This window comes from Zeus faber, assembly GCF_960531495.2.
Source record: "Zeus faber genome assembly, chromosome: 22".
Taxonomy (NCBI): domain Eukaryota; kingdom Metazoa; phylum Chordata; class Actinopteri; order Zeiformes; family Zeidae; genus Zeus; species Zeus faber.
The window spans coordinates 23410676-23427726 of NC_137209.1; the positions used below are offsets into that span (position 1 = coordinate 23410676).

General features: G+C 47.0%; 1 protein-coding gene across 1 annotated transcript; it reads left to right on the forward strand.

Annotated features, from left to right (window-relative positions):
* Positions 1–3883: 3883 nt before the first annotated feature.
* Positions 3884–16617, forward strand: gc2 (guanylyl cyclase 2; the record flags this gene model as incomplete). Its single annotated transcript, XM_080023612.1, has 23 exons — positions 3884–4312; positions 5096–5224; positions 5334–5513; positions 5635–5752; positions 6381–6682; positions 7211–7342; positions 7752–7855; positions 7969–8085; positions 8861–9029; positions 9532–9657; positions 10035–10115; positions 10232–10408; positions 10499–10655; positions 10735–10884; positions 10993–11141; positions 11672–11835; positions 12510–12702; positions 13052–13226; positions 13309–13407; positions 13658–13752; positions 15168–15253; positions 15466–15546; positions 16491–16617. 23 exons carry the CDS (start codon positions 3884–3886, stop codon positions 16615–16617), a joined length of 3540 nt encoding a protein of 1179 aa, XP_079879738.1.
* Between the last annotated feature and the right edge of the window lie 434 nt (positions 16618–17051).

Genomic DNA, 17051 nt, shown 5'->3' on the forward strand with positions numbered 1-17051 from the left:
CTGTCCCGGAGGTCCCTGAACATGCCACTTGGGTGGTGGTGTGGCCACCACCCAAGTGTTGGTGGTGTGGTGTGGCAAATCTGCCACACTGGTCTAGACTGGTTTACACTGGTTACACTGGTTAACACTGGTTAACACTGGTTTACACTTGTTTGGACTGGTCAAGTCTGGTTTACATTGGTTTAGAATGGTTTAGACTGGTCTCGAAGGGTTTAGACTGGTCAAGACTGGGTTAGACTGGTTGAGAATGGTCTCGACTGATTTACAATGGTTACATTGGTTTACACTTGTTTTGACTAGTCGAGTCTGGTCGACATTGGTTTGACTGGTTAAGACTGGTCTAGAAGGGTTTTGACTGGTTTGGGCTTGTCAAGACTGGGTTGGACTGGTTTAGAATGGTCTGGACTAGTTCAGACTGGTTTCGACGGGTTTAGAATTGTCTTGACTGGTTTTGAATGGTCTAGACTGGTTCGGACTAGTTTAGACTGTTTTGGATTGCTTTAGAATGGTCTAGAGTGTTTCAGACCGGAGCCTGGAGTTGTGGGACCCAGCAGATCCCATCGTCATTTCATAATTTCCTTATGACGTTCTGTGCTTAGATCAGAGATAAAATTAACCTTTCCATTTGAGTGTGACCTCATTTTGTTCTGTTGGATTCACTGTTTTCATCTGATCAACAGATTGTTATTTCACTACAGTCTGAGATGGGCTCTAAGGTCCCCACAACGCATACTCAGAAACACTTCTCAACAGTCTGAAACGGGGTTGAGGTCCCCACAACGCATACATAGAAACACTTCTCAACAGTCTGAAACGGGGTTGAGGTCTCCACAACGCATACATAGAAACACTTCACGACAGTCTGAGAGGGGCTCTGAGGTCTCCACCACGCATACACAGAAACGCTTCACGACAGTCTGAGACGGGCTCTGAGGTCCCCACAACGCATACATAGAAACCGGGTGTGTGTGTGTAAGTGTTCATGGGGACATATCCATGTGTTTGTTTCTTTGATGTTTCCCAAAACTTTTGAGTTCACGAAACCTGTCGTTTGTGTGAGTGTGTGTGTTTAAGAGGACATATGCATGTGTGTTTGTGTTTACAAGTGTGCATGTGGGGGTTTCTTTGGGGTTTCATGTTTTGTGTGGGTTCACAAAGCCTGTGTCGTGTGTGTGTGTGTGTGTGTGTGTGTGTATGTTTATGAGGACATATGCATGTGTGTGTTTATGAGAACTGTGGCAGTTCTACCATGCACCACCCATGCGCGTTTTCAAGGCCCTCCATCACAGAGACACAGAAGTCGGGGAGTTGTAAACAGTTTATTGCAGAGGAGGCTGGTGGAACAAGCCAGGAGCAGATGGAACATGTGTCATGACAGGGCTCCTCTCCCGAGTGAGTGTGGGGATGGAGGTTTTACCTGCTGCTTGTTAGACCAACCAACGAGCAACAGGTTTGCAGCCACCCTAACCCAATCACCTTGATCCAGGTCAGGTGTGGCTGCTCACACCACAACATCCCCACATCGTTTGTGTGAGTGTGTGTGTTTATGGGGACATAAGCATGTGTGTGTTTATGGAGACATATGCATGTGTGTTTAGGGGAATATATACATGTGTGTGTTGATGGGGACATATGCATGTCTGTTTGTGTGTGTTTTTGAAGATATATGCATGTGTTTTTTTATGAGGACATATGTGTGTGTTAATGGGGACATATGCATGTGTTTGTTTATGAGGACATATGCATGTGTGTGTTTATGGGGACATGCATGTTTTTGTTTATGAAGACATATGCACGTGTTTGTTTATGAGGACATATCCATGTGTGTGTTTATGGGGACATACTCATGTGTGTTTATAGGGACATATGCATGTGTTTGTTTATGAGGACATATGCATGTGTGTGTTTATGGGGACATATGCATGTGTTTTTTATGAGGACATATGTGTGTGTTTATGGGGACATATGCATGTGTTTGTTTATGAGGACATATGCATGTGTGTGTTTGTGGGGACATAAGCATGTGTGTGTATATGGGGACATATGCATGTGTGTGTTTATGGGGACATATGCATGTGTTTTTTATGAGGACATATGTGTGTGTTTATGGGGACATATGCATGTGTTTGTTTATGAGGACATATGCATGTGTGTGTTTATGGGGACATAAGCATGTGTGTGTTTATGGGGACATATGCATGTGTTTTTTATGAGGACATATGTGTGTGTTTATGGGGACATATGCATGTGTTTGTTTATGAGGACATATGCATGTGTGTGTTCATAGGGACATACGCACGTGTGTGCTTATGGGGACATATGCATGTGTGTTCATGAAGACATCAGTTTAGTATTATTTTTGTTTGTGTTTGTTGATGCTTCTGATGTTTGTCTCAATCAAATTTAATTTTCTGAATCAACACATGTATGCACATTTAATTTGATCATATTTATGATTATCTTTGCTTTTATAAGTTGAATTGTCACATGAAGGCTCTGTCCTGTGCTGCCCCCTGGTGGACAGTCCACACTGTAAAATGAGTTAATGAAAAACTCAATGAAGTGCATGAAACTGTCGCTTTAGATTCACGACACTGTTAGTTAGTTAAAGGCTTATTGTCATTAATAACAATTTGTATTCTTATTTATTTTATTATTTTATTTTATTACATTTTATTTTATTTATATGCTTTTATTCTTTGCTTGTGTACCTTTTATGTATTATGTAAGGCACTTTGAATTGCACTTGAGTATGAAATGTGCTGAACCTAATAACTAGAATGTAAATATTTCAGTAGTAGGTCCATTAACAGTAGAAGTTATAGAAATATCAGTATTAATAACTGTAGTATACAAGTAGCATTAGCAGGTATTAGCACCGGGCTATTTGTGTACAGGTATATAGAACATAATCCTGATGGGATTTGATATAATCTGAAGAGACGGGGTCAACTCCTACGCATGAGCCCGACAACGAACCGCGAACCTGGAGATACCTCACGTTCACCAAGAAGGTCCATGAAGGTCCACAAAGGTCTGTGAAGATCCAGGAACGTCTATGAAGGGCCATGTATGCCCAGCCAGGTCTGTGAAGGTTTGGAAGGTCCCGAGGTCCATGAAGGTCCACGAGAGTCCACGAGGTTCCATAAAGGTCCATGAAGGTATTTGGAGGTCCGGGAACGCCCACGCACATGCACAGTAGGTGAATATTTAGAAAAGTGGGCTCATGCTGTAGTTGTGACCGTCCTGACCTTCTTTCAAATGACTCGGTAGAAATGTCTTCTTAGAAACGGTTTTAATCAATAACCCATAATAACACTAACGACTGCTTATTTATATTGTATTATCATAAGTATTCATGTTTATTTATAATATTTATTGTGTGTGTAATTATCTCATGAAAGCATTGATGGTCGTCCCCAAAATACTGTATATATTGAGTCACCGACCTTGAGGATTATAGTAAAAACGAGGGCTGGGTCGCATCAGATAACTCTGCTGCCGCTGATGTATTGAGCCATTGAGTCCAAAATCATGTAAACGACTCGTTTATACCAAAACAACATCACCCTGTCAGATATTCTGGTAATTTTGTGATAATGAGTGGCTGGCTGCACGTAATTCCTGGAATATCACATTTGATGATATATCATTTATATAATATCACATGTGATATACAGTATATCATGCATATGATATCACATGTAATGATATATCATCTATATAATATCACATGTGATATATATCATGTACGTATATAATATCACGTCATGATATATCATGTATATAATCATGTGATACACGTATACACTGTATATCATGTATATAATATATAATATATCATACAGATATCACATGAATCCTTATTCCCTTCGTCCAGGAGATGGATGAGGTGGAGATGGAGAGGGATGTCCGGGATGAGAATGTCTTCCTCCGGTGCCTGGGAATGAGGAGACGCCGAACCCCCGGCATTTCCCCACAATCCCCCTCTCCTCCTCCTCCCTCGACGTGTCGCCCGCCCCGCCACACCCGGTGCCTCCCCTCACCGCCACCCGCTCCTCCGCCCTCGTCTTCCTCCCCTCTTCGTCCTCTGAGCCCCCTGCGGCTCCTCCTGGTTCTCCTATCACCGCTGGTGCTGCTGCCATGCCCGGCTCAAGGGGCTCGTTTTCGGGTCGGGGTGCTGGGACCCTGGGGGTGTGACCCACTCTTCGCCAAGGCCCAGCCCGCCACCGCCGCCCAGTTAGCAGTGGACCGCATCAACAAGGACCCTGCATTCTCCTACGCCTCCTCCTTTGATTATGTGGTGCTGCAGGTACAGCCAGCCTTTAAGGTTCCCAGTCAATAGTGACTTTCAGTTACTGCTGCCAGTAGCAGGATTACTACTGGTATTGGTACTGGTAGTGGCACTGGTACAGATACTGCTACTGCTCCTGCTACTGCTACTGCTACAGCTACAGCTACTGGGACTGATACTGGTACTGGTGCCACTACATCTACTGGTACTGGTGCTAAAGCTACTCGTACTGGTATCGGTACTGGTACTGCTACAGCTACTGCTACTGCTACAGCGACTGCTACTGTTTCTGCTACAGCTACCAATACTGCTACTGCTATTGCTACTGCTACAGCTAATGTTGCTGCTACTGCTGAGGCTACTGCTTCCTCTGAGTATGACTGAAGGACTCAATATGTTCTGACAAAGGTCCCATCCACGTTCCAATTCTTTATTTTTGTTGCTATTGCTACTGTAGCTCTACCACTTCTGCTTCTGCTACTATGACTGCTGCAGCTACTGTTACTGTTGTTGCCATGACCATGACCGCTACGAGTACCATGAATGCTACGTTGCTGTCACTGCTATGACTACTGCTACAGCTACGTACTTCTAATGCCACGGCTTACGCGACCCATCACTCCCTGTCCCTTTGAGGAAAGAACCAATAGGAGATGAGCCAAAGGTGTAGACAGGCAGGCTGCTTTGGTGTCATTAAATCAAAACAACAACTTTCCCTCCAAACTAAAGACCAATCTTCATTGATCAATCAACTACTTGTTGATTGATTGATTGAGTGATGATGTCATTCTCGCACCGTAGGAACCATGTGAGACTTCCAGGGCTCTGGAGGCCTTCCTGGGGTTTCACACCCGGGCTTCTGGGTACGTGGGACCGACCAACCCTGGATACTGTGACGCTGCCTCGCTGCTGAGCAAAGGATGGAACAAGGTAGGAAACATTCCTTGTTGTGGTTGAGATGCAGATACTGCGTTGGGAACCATTTCTAAAGATAGTCAGATCTTTGTCCTCATCCTCTCTCCTCCTCTCCTTCTTCCAGGTGGTGTTTTCCTGGGGCTGTGTAGGCTACGAGCTGGATGATGCCCATAGTCACCCCACCTTCTCCCGCTCCTCGCCCAGCCCAACCCAGGTGCTGCTGAGCCTCATGCAGCACTTCAGGTGGGCCCATGTTGGCATCATCTCATCGTCTGAACCTGTCTGGGTGGAGACCGCTTCCATGGTTTGTGGATTCTCTCATTTTTAGGAGGACGAGGACAATTGTTTGTCAGAAAGATCCTTAATCACTCCTCAATTAGGGCTTGGTGATATTGACAAAGTCAAAGGTGTCTGTCTGTGTCCAGGTGGCTACCTCCTTGAGAAGCCATGGTGTGCCGGTGAGGCTGGTCATCACGATGGAGAACTCTCCTCATGGAGTCAGGAGAACCCTGGCAAAGGTCCGGAAGCTGGGACACATGAGAAGTCAGTACCACTGCTGCTGTTTGGTTCTCATCGGTGTAGTACAACTACGACTAATGTTACTGGTTAAGTTGTGTCCTATAGTTAGACAATAACCTACAGTATAAGGCTTGTTTAGTTAATACTGATTCAACGACTACAGCGACGGCTGGTTTTCTACCAAGATAAGGAACTGAATGATGAACCTTCTGAAATGAGAACCTTAGCAGTCCCTAAAAGAGTTCTTGGTTATGTCCCTCCAGCACCAAGGAACCATGGAGATCAAGAGGACATGCAGTTGTTAAATCAGCTGTTTAGCGTATTTAAAAATGTCAGTTGGTGTCCTTGGACATTCTAGTGTAGCTTGCGCTGTTCAGTTCGAAAAACTGCGCCAATGGTTCTCCTTCCCTCGAAAAGTACCACCTTGCTTGCAGGGACTGTTTTCGGACCAGGTACTTTGGAGCTAAGTTCCTCCTGTTGAAAAACCACTGAGTTCCTAAATACCACAAACTGGTTCCTGGTTCCCGAAAAGGTTCTTGCAGTTGAAAAGGGTATTTTTCTTGCTAGCTCTATAACCAGCGAAGCACAGGAAGTGCTGGACACCACCTAACCTATTCCCTCAGTGTTGTCTCGCCTCTCTCCTGCCCACCAGTGGTCATCCTCTGTATGCACTCAGCGCTGATCGGAGGACAGCCTCAGAAGCTGCTCCTGGAGACGGCCTATGACATGAACATGATCGATGGTTCCTTGGTCTTTGTGCCCTACGACGCCCTGCTCTACAGCCTGCCGTACCACAACGTCACCTACAGTGTGCTGAGGACCAACAACAAGCTGCTGAGGGCCTATGACGCCATGCTGACTGTCACCATAGACTCCCCCCAGAGGTCCTTCTATGAGGCCTATGGTGAGGCCGTGGAGAGGGGGGAGCTGAGAGGGACCTTAAAGCCACAGCAGGTGATTCATAGAAGGATGTTTTTCAAGCTGTTTCCAGTGTGCTGCCTGTGGAATTTGGATGGGAGACCTTACCTCTCTACTTGGAGCGCTTTTAAAAGTGCATTTCAATCATTCCAAGTTTGGACAATAAGTTGGTCTTGTTTTGGGAGATCTTTGTCCCTCCCTTGGTGGTTTTGAGCAAGAGACTTTCTGGTGGGTGAGGTCTTCCAGCTAGGTTCTCAGGCTTTTGAGCGACACAAATAGGTCCTTGTGAGATATGTCAGCCAGTTCCAGGTCCAGTTGGGGTCGGCCAACTGGACATGTAGCCATAGCAGCCACAGCCATAGTTATACACGTTTTTAGGATTAGCCCCTTGGGTGGGGTTGGAGAGCCAGATGTGATACTTGAGCCATGGGTGAGCTCACTCAGGAGAAAATGGGAGACTCAGGGCTGGAGCCATTAAATACGATTAGTAAATTGCCTTTCTGTCTAACTTCCTGTCTCTTGGTCCATCTGTCTATCTGTCTGTCCATCTGTTTCCTCCACCAGGTCTCCCCTCTGTTTGGAACCATCTACAGCTCTGTTCTGCTCATGGCCCACGCTGTGCGGAGCGTCAGGGAATCTGGGGACTGGCTGTCTGGAGGCACACTGGCCCGCCACGCCCGCAACCTGGACTTCCAGGTACCAAACGAGTCTTCACCTTCACCTTGTTATGTGCATCTCCCTCCATCGCTAAAATACAATTACATGCTAATGCTTTACACTACATATCATGTTGCTGCGAATATTGCAGAAAACTGACCAGATCACCGACCAGTGTCATTTCAACATCACGGTTTCCGAGGCAACAATTGTCCTTGAGCACCTAGAGCTGCAGTTCCATACATCCTATTTGAATGGTCTTTCCATTTGGGGATTATAAAGTCGTATCTTATCTGTGCAAGTCGCCAGTTTTACTCATCAGGAGCAGTTCTCGCTCAAGAGAACTTGGACCTGCTACGAGGAAGAGACAGGGATCGAACCAGCGACCATCTACCTCCTGAACAAAGGAACGACCTTTGCACTGATCATGGATGGATCTGCTCCACAGGGCTTCAGTCACCCCATCAGGACCAACAGTTCTGGGTCTGCTCTGCTGGACTATCTGGTTCTGGACACTGACGGAGTGTCCTGGGAGCTGAAGCCCACGTACAGGTAGAGGGGGAGGGGTTATTAAGTACTGGGTGGTTCATGCGACTCATGGATTCATCATTAATATCTTGTCAGAGCGGACAGTATTGATCGGTGATGGTATTGATCGGTGCCAGGATCGATCTGGAGGCCGGCATGGTGCGGTTCCTGGGACGAGACGTTCACTTTCCTCGAGGATATGGACCGAGGAGAGACTCAGCGTGTTGGTTCACGAAGAGGGATCTGCTCTGGAGGTTGAGCGTGCACACACACACACCACCAATTGAGGTGCCCACACAGATCACAGACTCAGTGTCTACATTAGGTGCCCACACAGATCCACTCACTCTACAGATTTCAGCTCACTCATGCAGGTCATGTAAATCCTAAAAGAAATTTGAAAATCGAGGTGGTCCGTCCAGCTGCAGCTGTGGCGGATCCCCATGTATCTGAGAGGCTCCAGGCAGTACACACTGTATATCTCTTGAGTAGTATTTTAAGTACTATATAATAACAGTGATTAGGGTGTTTTTGTCAAAAACGTACCTTACTACAGAGCGAGAAAAGATTTGCAAGCTTGTGTGTGTTCCAGGCATTGACCTGTTCTCTCGCTCGCTGTTCCTCGATCTACCCTCACTTCTCTAACCCACTTCAGACCATTACTACTCCATCATATCATACAACATCGACAGTAGCATGCCGCATTATTTGTAAAGATTGTGGTTTTGAAAGTATTTATGCTAGACCCAGTGACGGACAGATTTTTATATGTATGTGACAAATAATCTATTGAACTTGAACTTGAACTTGAACTTGATATTTAGACTTCTGACAAAGAGGACATTTGACACGGGGGTGGTGCGAATGTCTGTTTTGGCTGCCACAACAACAAAAATCTTTCTTTGGGTAAAAAGGAAGCCGGAATGTTTTCTGTGGTCGTTAGCCACATTCTAGCTTGCTCATGAATGGAGTTTGCACTTAATCACATAATCGTTCAAGTGTTGATCGATCAAACTGTTCCTTGTGCAGATGCGTTGGTGACTGTTTCAGGACACCAAGATTGTCTGCACCATTGTTTACCCCTTGTCTTGTGTTGCCTAGGCGACACATCAATAAGCTCCGAATGGTCCGGGGCCCCAACAAGATCCTGCTGACTCTGGCTGACGTCACCTTCATCAATCCGTCGCTAAGCAACAAGGTGCGGTCCCATGCCTGTCCAACAAAAACAGATTCGCTTTCTTGGGGACAGACCAACTGCTCAGTCAGCTGAACATTAACGGCTCGGTGTTGAGTCCTCTCTGGGTGACGACGTCCTAATTATTTAAAAAGTGGTATTTAGATTAATGCGAGTGTAAAATTGCCAGTGAGGAGTTGGTTCCACATAGATAAATGCCTGTGGTGTTGGGGTGGTGTGATTTTAAGCAGCCACACCTGCCTTGGATCTACTTAATTGGGCCTGGGAGCAGAGGTGGCTGTGCACCTGCGCTCACAGGTTAAAATCACCCACCACCACACACACAGGGGCCACTCTCTCCAATTAACTGGCGTGTTTGTACCATCACTGTCTAGAAAAGCCACTCAGGTGGCGTGTGGTAGAACAGCCACAGTGACCATTAATACAATTTGAGAGTTGGTAAAAACCATACAAGCAGTTCACTCATATTGGGTTGACCCTCATCGCTACGTGTCCGTCTCCATAGAAACTGAGTTTGGACGACAGTCGGATGAGCGACGCGAGGAGGAGCACCACCGAGCACAGTGTCGCCTCGGCGTTCTCCAGCCAGTCACCCGCCACGTACGAGAACTCCAACATCGCAATTTTTGAGGTAGGTCCCTCTCCTTCCACCTGGCATCCAGTTGGGGCAACTAAAGATCCAGGCAACTGATGAAACAGTCCAAGTCCGAGAATTTGTATTTTCAATTCAAGATGTCCGTCTTGTTTTTAAGGATTTGAATCAAAATCCCCTTTTTGGATACAGGAACCGACTCACTTCCCATCTCTAGCTTTGTTTAAGAATAGAACATGAATAGCCAGAACTGGAACCATGAACTTTGAGGAACCACTAAGGTGTTTCAGAAGGTTCTGGGCCTAAATGATTCCTGTACCCTTGGTGGAAAAGCGGCTATAGAGTACTTGGAAGAGTTTACTCCCTGATCTTGCTTCCCAGTTTAGCTCTCTTTGACCTCTGACCTTTACCTGCAGGGTGACTGGGCGTGGCTGAAGAAGCTTCCTCACGGAACATTCCGGAGCATCAACCCCAAGACTGCCGACGTGTTTGAACTGGTTTGTTTCATCATTATCAGTCAAAGATCCTTGAGTCCAATTTATGTTAAACCAGACATGACCCTATTAAACCTTCCTCCACCTTCAACACCACTCAAACCTCCACCTCCCACCAGATGAAGGACATGCGTCATGAGAACGTTAACCCCTTCCTCGGCTTCTTCCATGACTGTGGCGTGTTTGCCATCATGACGGAGTTCTGCTCCCGGGGCAGCATGGAGGACCTGCTGCTCAACGAGGACGTCAAGCTGGACTGGATGTTCAAGTCCTCGCTGCTTCTCGACCTCATCAAGGTGAGGTTGGGACGCGATGGATGCAGTGGCCGTAGGCCTATGTCGGATTGACAAAACGCTGAAACGTCTTTATGTTATGTCACACTCCAGGGCATGAAGTACCTCCATCACAGAGAGGTGAGTCATGGCCGCCTCAAGTCCAGGAACTGTGTTGTGGACGGACGCTTCGTCCTGAAGATCACCGACTACGGCTACAATGAGGTTCTGGAGGCCCAGAGGTTCCCCTACGTGGAACCCCCCGCTGATGGTCAGTCGCTGGATTAGAGCTCGGTTCTGTTTGGTTGGGTTGTGTTCGGTAGGAAACCTTAATCTTTTCCGTTCTGCAGAGCTGCTGTGGACCGCTCCAGAGATCCTGCGGACTGAGCATCCCGGTCTCAACGGCAGTCTCGTTGGCGACGTGTACAGCTTCGCCATCATCATGCAGGAAGTGGTGATGAGGGGTCCACCATTCTGCATGCTGGACCTGACCGCAGCAGGCAAGAAGGAGGGAGGGAGGGATGGATGGATGGATGGATGGATGTATGGACGGACGGACGGACGTGTGGATCTCTGCATATAAGTAACAGAGCAGCGTTCCGCTGTAGACATCGTGGAGAAGCTGGTGAAGCCTCCTCCGCTCTGCCGCCCGGTGGTCAGTCCGGACTACGCCCCCATCGAGTGCATCCAGCTGATGAAGCAGTGCTGGAACGAGCAGCCCGACCGCAGGCCGTCCTTCGAGGACATTTTCGATCAGGTGAGTAAAAGATCGGGGCAGGGCGGTCAGGACCCCGGTGTGAAGCGAAGGGGTCTTCACTGTGAAGGGGTTAAAACAACATATAATGCATATTTGAAATGGTTTTATAGGGTTCGTCCAAAGCAACGCAGCACTTCACCAACTCGACGCAAATGGAGAGACGGATACTTTGGGAAATTGTGGCAATTGCGGTAAAATAGTTTTCGAACAAAATTTGAATGTTTTCCCGGGTTTGGCTCCTCAAAATGACCACAACAATAACTGATGATTTTATGATATCATGTTAAATTTTACATTAACGCTGAATGGGACGTCGGCGATATCGATATCAACGTCTGCATTCATCTCTTCAGTTCTTCATTGTAGTTTCCATGTAACACCACCAGATGGCGCCACTAGCTACTGTTAGCATTAGCATGTAGGTGGAGTGGAACCGTGGACATGAAATGCCCGTAGCAACGGTCGTCATTAACAGATCAGCGTCATTACTCAGAAATAACTGACACTTCCTCTCCTCCCTCCTCCCCCAGTTTAAGAACATCAACAAGGGAAAGAAGACAAACATCATCGACTCCATGCTGCGGATGCTGGAGCAGTACTCATCCAACCTGGAGGAGCTGATCAGGGAGCGGACGGAGGAGCTGGAGGTGGAGAAGCAGAAGACGGAGAAGCTGCTCACACAGATGCTGCCCCCGTCAGTTCCAACCCTCTAGAATAATATGTACAATATACAGTATAGATAATGTATGAGTATACCGATATGTCAAGCTTGATGCTTGGTGTTCTGGAGGTTTGAACCACTACAGTTATCCACACAAGCCTGAAACCACGAGGTTGAAGTGCTTCATACACTGTCTGTCTGCACTGTCTGTCTGCACTGTGTGTCTGTCTGTCTCATGTTGGAGTGAAATGTTTACCATCATTTAAAAGTTGGTTTGTTTGTGCTCATCTGAAAAATTTGAAAAATGTCATTTACGCCCTGTTTGGGCCGAGCACGTGTTCGGATATATATATATATATATATATATATATATATATATATATATATATATATATATATATATATATATATATATATATATATATATATATATATATATATATATATATATATATATATATATATATATATATATATATATATATATATGACGACAGTTATGATGTGTAATGATATACAGTTTTACATTGCAAGAGATATTACCTGCAATTGAAAAGCGTAGGACTGGTGCATTATGGGATACAATTACAATCACGAAAAAAATTGTATACCTGCACAAAGAAACACAAAAGAAGCACATGCGTGCACCCTGTATAAACACACACACCCTAGACCGCTGTCAGATGTGGGTGTGGCGCCCCCCACAGGTCGGTGGCCGAGGCTCTGAAGGTGGGCGGGACGGTGGAGCCCGAGTACTTCGACAGCGTGTCGCTCTACTTTAGCGACATCGTGGGCTTCACCACCATCTCAGCCAACAGTGAACCCATCGAGGTGGTGGACCTCCTCAACGACCTCTATACGCTGTTCGACGCCATCATCGGGAACCACGACGTCTACAAGGTGACTTCCGTGTTTCTTTCTGGGAGTACTTCCTGGTCCGGGTGGCAGACGCGGGCACATGTGAAGCGTGGCCCTTTGAGACCTTGCTGTGGTCACAGACAACAGAGATAAACGGGACTGGTCTGGATAAAGAGTCATGGTATTCATTTCCACTTGCACTGTTCTGGTGTCGGTGACTTGAACTTGCAACTTTAAAGTCTCAGAAATCGACTCTGACTAATCGACTCAGTTTCCAGTTCCTTGGACTTGGCTTGGACTCGGTACACTAAATTATCGGACTTGTCTCAGACTTAAAAACACTAGCCTTGATTTTGACTCTTGGTCTTGACTCGCACCACGCTGCCTCCAGGTGGAGACCATCGGTGATGCGTACATGGTGTCGTCGGGCGTTCCCGTTCCCAACGGCGACCGCCACGCCTCGGAGATCGCCAACATGGCGCTGGACATCCTTAGCGCCGTGGGGACATTCAAGATGAGACACATGCCGGACGTCCCCGTCAGGATCCGCATCGGACTGCACACAGGTCACCCTTATACAAATATGAAGTGCCATATATGAGCTCTACGTCGCATATGATCCTTACAAACCTTTTTTCTTGCACCCAGGCCCCTGTGTGGCGGGTGTGGTCGGTCTCACGATGCCCCGATACTGTTTGTTTGGAGACACGGTGACCACGGCGTCTCGCATGGAGGCCACCGGGATGCGTGAGTACCAGAAAGAGACCTTCGAGGGGTTGGGCTTGATTGGCCAGGATGCTTCCTGTGTGAGCTCCAGTCTGAGGCACTTTGGACTGCATGGAGGATGAGAGGCATCCTAGTTGGGTTCCATGGGTTGGAGACATTGAAAAGTTCCTGGAGGATATCAGAGAAGAACAAGATGGGGGAAACAAAAATGACAGGCTATGTTCGCAGTCAGAAAGTGGTGTTTATTCTTGTTGTTGTTGTTGTGTTCTAGCCTATAGGATCCACGTCCACCAGAGCACCATGAAGATCCTTTTGGACCTCCAGCAGGGGTACAAGTTTCAGCTCAGAGGACAGATGGACATCAAGGCAGGTTCCTCCAACAGGGAACTGATTTACATTATTTCACAAAGGTTTCTCTAAGTTGCCTGTATAGTTATATAAGAAGTGAAGTTTGATGTGATAGTTTCTGTTTCTCTGTGTGTCTCGCAAGTGTCATGGTTAGGGTTAGGGTACCTGGGGAAGGCCCCTCAGAGTTTGCGCCGGAAACCAGAGATTGGAAGGAGGCAGGCTGAGGTTTTAAGTTCACCTGTTTCTGGAGCGTTACGAGGATATCGCAGTGAAGTGGAAACTCCTTCCGAGTGACAAGATGGAGCTAACAGATGAGGATTTGAGAAGTGTATTTCTGCAGTGGCCAGTCAACACAGTGTTGACGATTGGAAATCTTTAGAGAAACTTTGTTTCAGAAGGTTGGCGTCCAGACAGGATGTTGTAGCTCGTCCTCCCATCGACTACAGACTGCATAAACAAACAGGAAACATGTAAATTTATCAGCGCCGGCGCGGTTTGAGTTCGCTATCAGCCCAGGAGTGATCTGCGATCCCAGGGCTGCTTGTCTTTTCTTTAGTCCCTGGCAATCGATGGTCAGCCCCGTCACGTGTCACTCAGCATATTATTGTTCTGGTAACACTGGTCAGGTTGTTTCCAGTTTGGACTCATGTAACGCTGCTAACAGAGCCCCGTCCCCAGCAACACGATTGGTTCAAACATATAGGAAGCAAAGGAAAGCGAAACACCCCGATTCCACACATTTTAGCACCAACCCCATCATGCTTTTGATGTGAGGCCAGCCTTACGCTGACCTGACCTCACCCTGTGGAATGGTTTTTGCCCTGTTGTGTTATTATTCTGTATTTGGTCGTCTCTCTCTCAGTCCCTTGCCCTCTACCTCTCTCCCTGTCCTTCTTCCCCTAGTGTATGTTGTCCTGTGCTCTCCCCGTCTCGGTCTGTCTGTGTCTCCCTCTATCTGTCGCTCTGGTCCTGCCACTGCACATCTGACCCCATTTAGTAATCTAGCCAGCTGTCGTCACCCGGTTCCCTGAGTCATTGTCAGATCGTCGTTGTATCCACTGCATCAATACTACTGTGTCGAATCTACTACGTCATCAGACGACCTGCCCTACTCAACCTACCTGCCCTTCCCTGGTCTGTCCTGCCTGACCTTCCTACCTTGATCCACCTGCCTGCCCTGCCTGCCTGACCTTCCTGCCCTGATCTTCCTCCCTGCCAGACCTTTCCAGCCCGCTGCAATAAACCCTGGACCTTTTGCACCTGCTCCTGAGCCTCTGGTGTGTCCTGTATCCGCGTTCACCAGACAGCACTCGTCCCAGTATTGTGACACACTAACCCTAACCCGAACCCTGACCCTGAGACAACCTGTGGTTTCTAATGGATCCCCTGGTTTTACTTCTGTTCCTATGGGGTTTGGCTTCCTCGGTCCGCAGGGTAAAGGCACAGAGGAGACGTACTGGCTGGTCGGCAAAGACGGTTTCACCAAACCACTTCCTGTTCCTCCAGAACTCAAGTCAGGGTACGAAAAGAACCATCACCGTCCAAATCAGAACAATACTCCTCCCTTTGCTTTAAAACCGATGTGTGTGTGTGTGTGTGTGTGTGTGTGTGTGTGTGTGTGTGTGTGTGTGTGTGTGTGTGTGTGTGTGTGTGTGTGTGTGTGTGTGTGTGTGTGTGTGTGTGTGTGTGTGTGTGTGTGCACCGTGCTCTCATCCTGTGTTCCGTCCACAGGCTCATGGCTCATGGGCTGCAGATGGCTGAGATAGCGCAGTACAAGAAACGGAAAGCAGAGCAACTTGCAAAGAAGAATAACTGAGGTAGTGTTATGCATTCCCAAAATGATGTATAACATTACATTATTATTACTATTATTATTATTATTATTATTATTTTATTAAAAAGGGGGACAAAGTCAAAGAATCGATCACTGATCAAACTCAGTTCTTCTCCTTTCCAAGTTTGGGAGAAAACACTAAATGTCCCTGCTGTCACTGTTCCAAATATGATTAAGTTGCTGTTTTTATAATTGATTTATTGATCTTCTCAATAATTCAGCGAGTTAATTTATTGCTAATTGATCATTGATTGCTGATTTATTGACTCGCTGACCGGCTGTTTATCCCTTTTGCTTGAGACAGGTTTTGTTTAGAATTAACTTCTAAAAATTAGTTTTCTAACATTCAGCGTTGAGATTCCCTTTTTTAAATGACAGTTGTTCTAGGAGGGGGGGGTCAAAGATATGGCCCACGGCCCTAATTCGGCCACCGGGAGGGGTCCAATCTGGTCCGCAGGATGATTTGGGCAAAGGGCAAAAAAATAGGAAATTGCAAAAAAAATAAAAAATAAAAATGCTAATATTTTTGTTTAAATATTTCACATTCAGATATTTTCATGGAATGATTTGGGGGAGACTCAAACTGGTAGAATCCCGACTGTTTCATCCCAAAACAACATGAAAATGCTGCGTTGGTCACGTGCAAATTCTGTGAAATAATTCTTAAGATTTCACTAAATATGACGGAGGAACTCGAACCACCACGTCACATTTTCACCAATGACTCAATGTTTGTTCGATGCCCCTGGTCCAGAGGACGCCATGTTGTTCCATGGTTCTCACCGTCTTTCCATTCCTCTCTTCCTCCCCCCGTCATCCCTCCCCCCGTCACCCCACCCCTGCATCGTCTCTCCCTCCATCATCCCTCCCTCCGTCAACCCTCCCTCCATCATCCCTCCCTCCGTCAACCCTCCATCCGCAGCCTGACGGAGGAGCCTCCCAGGGTCTTCAAGCACGTCCTGCAGAAAGCCGTGAAGAAGATCGCCCACCTGCGCGTGGTCACGCAGACCAGCACCGGCGATGACAACGTGATGATGTCACACCACTGAGTGGCCAATCACAGCCTAGGAGACGTTCCACCGCACCCACTCCTACAGGAAGTCCTCCCTCTCTTCTTGTCCTCCATCCTTCAGGAAGTCCTTCTCTTCTTGTCCTCCATCCTACAGGAAGTCCTCCCTCTCTTCTTGTCCTCCATCCTTCAGGAAGTCCTCCCTCTCTTCTTGTCCTCCATCCTACAGGAAGTCCTTCTCTTCTTGTCCTCCATCCTTCAGGAAGTCCTCCCTCTCCTCTTGTCCTCCATCCTACAGGAAGTCCTTCTCTTCTTGTCCTCCATCCTACAGGAAGTCCTCCCTCTCTTCTTGTCCTCCATCCTTCAGGAAGTCCTCCCTCTCTTCTTGTCCTCCATCCTACAGGAAGTCCTTCTCTTCTTGTCCTCCATCCTACAGGAAGTCCTCCCTCTCTTCTTGTCCTCCATCCTTCAGGA